This window comes from Nerophis ophidion, linkage group LG09 (assembly GCF_033978795.1).
Source record: "Nerophis ophidion isolate RoL-2023_Sa linkage group LG09, RoL_Noph_v1.0, whole genome shotgun sequence".
NCBI lineage: Eukaryota > Metazoa > Chordata > Actinopteri > Syngnathiformes > Syngnathidae > Nerophis > Nerophis ophidion.
Genome location: NC_084619.1, coordinates 72,796,393 through 72,797,796, shown reverse-complemented (window position 1 = coordinate 72,797,796; position 1,404 = coordinate 72,796,393). Strand labels below are relative to the sequence as shown.

Below are 1,404 nucleotides of genomic sequence, written 5' to 3'. Positions count from 1 at the left end.
GCGTCGGCTCAGATTTAGCCGAGAGCCAGATGCGGTCATCAAAAGAGCCACATCTGGCTCGCGAGCCATAGGTTCCCTACCCCTGTCTTAGTGAATTATATTTATATAGCCCTTTTCTCTAGTGACTCAAAGCGCTTTACATAGCGAAACCCAATATCTAAGTTACATTTAAAGCAGTGTGGGTGGCACTGGGAGCAGGTGGGTAAAGTGTCTTGCCCAAGGACACAACGGCAATAACTAGGATGGCACAAGCGGGAATCGAACCTGCAACCACTCTACCAACCGAGCTATGCCACCCCTTCACCGTTTTAGGTGAAAATGCTCGGGTTTTGGCCCCGAAGCGCACGTCATGAATATTCATGAGCAGGCGAGCGCTGATTGGCCAGCGTCCTGAGCGACTTCCTTCCCGCCCTCATTGAATATTCCAATGGCGCCTGCGTGCCTGCGTGCAATAAAGTCAGATAGCGGCCATGGCGAGCAAGGAGCAACTCTTCCACACTATGACTCTGGTCTGACGCTTCACTGGGGGCCGGGCTCCGGGTGTGAGGGGGGCCGCTTTTATCGGGAACACACAGGACAAGAAGAGAAGATAGTTAGCGTGTTGAAGATGAGTTTCATGTAAAGAGAAGATAGTTGGCGTGGTGAAGATGAGTTTAATGTCTGCCATCGACAGCAGTGCAGCTTCCGTCTACCAGCCCGCACAGATCCTCAACTGGGTCTATCTGTCCCTGCAGGACCAGCAGCAGCACACCAGCGCCTTTGACGCCTTCAGACCCCAGCCCGGCTCTTCCCAGCCGGACATCAACTACAGCAAGAGTCCGGACTTCAGCTCCTCGCTCAACTCCAACTGTCTCAACAACTTCTTGCAGCTGCAACGCAACCAGGTGATCATCATCATCATAATATTAATCATAATAATCATAATAATAATAACTAGGTGACATTCATGTGTAATTATCATCATCATTATCATCATCATAATAATAATCATCTTAATGATAATAATAATAACTGTCTCAACAACTTCTTGCAACTGCAACGCAACCAGGTGACATAATAATAATAATAATGATAATAATAATAATAATAATAATAATAATGTCTCAACAACTTCTTGCAGCTGCAACGCAACCAGGTGACATAATAATAATAATAATAATAATAATAATAATAATAATGTCTCAACAACTTCTTGCAACTGCAACGCAACCAGGTGACATAATAATAATAATAATAATAATAATAATAATAATAATAATGTCTCAACAACTTCTTGCAGCTGCAACGCAACCAGGTGATCATCGTCATCATCATAATCATAATATTAATCATAATAACTAGGTTACATTCATGTGGAATTATCATCATCATAATAATAATCATCATAATGATAATAATGATAAT

General features: G+C 42.9%; 1 protein-coding gene across 1 annotated transcript in view; it reads left to right on the top strand.

Moving 5' to 3' along the window:
* The first annotated feature begins 449 nt into the window (after positions 1–449).
* The window catches only part of zcchc24 (zinc finger, CCHC domain containing 24), a 134,756-nt gene continuing 133,801 nt past the window's right edge, over positions 450–1,404 (top strand). The window contains exon 1 of the mRNA XM_061911757.1: positions 450–884. Coding sequence (XP_061767741.1) covers positions 648–884 — 237 coding nt within the window. The 5' untranslated portion in view covers positions 450–647. The remainder of the gene's footprint in view (positions 885–1,404) is intronic.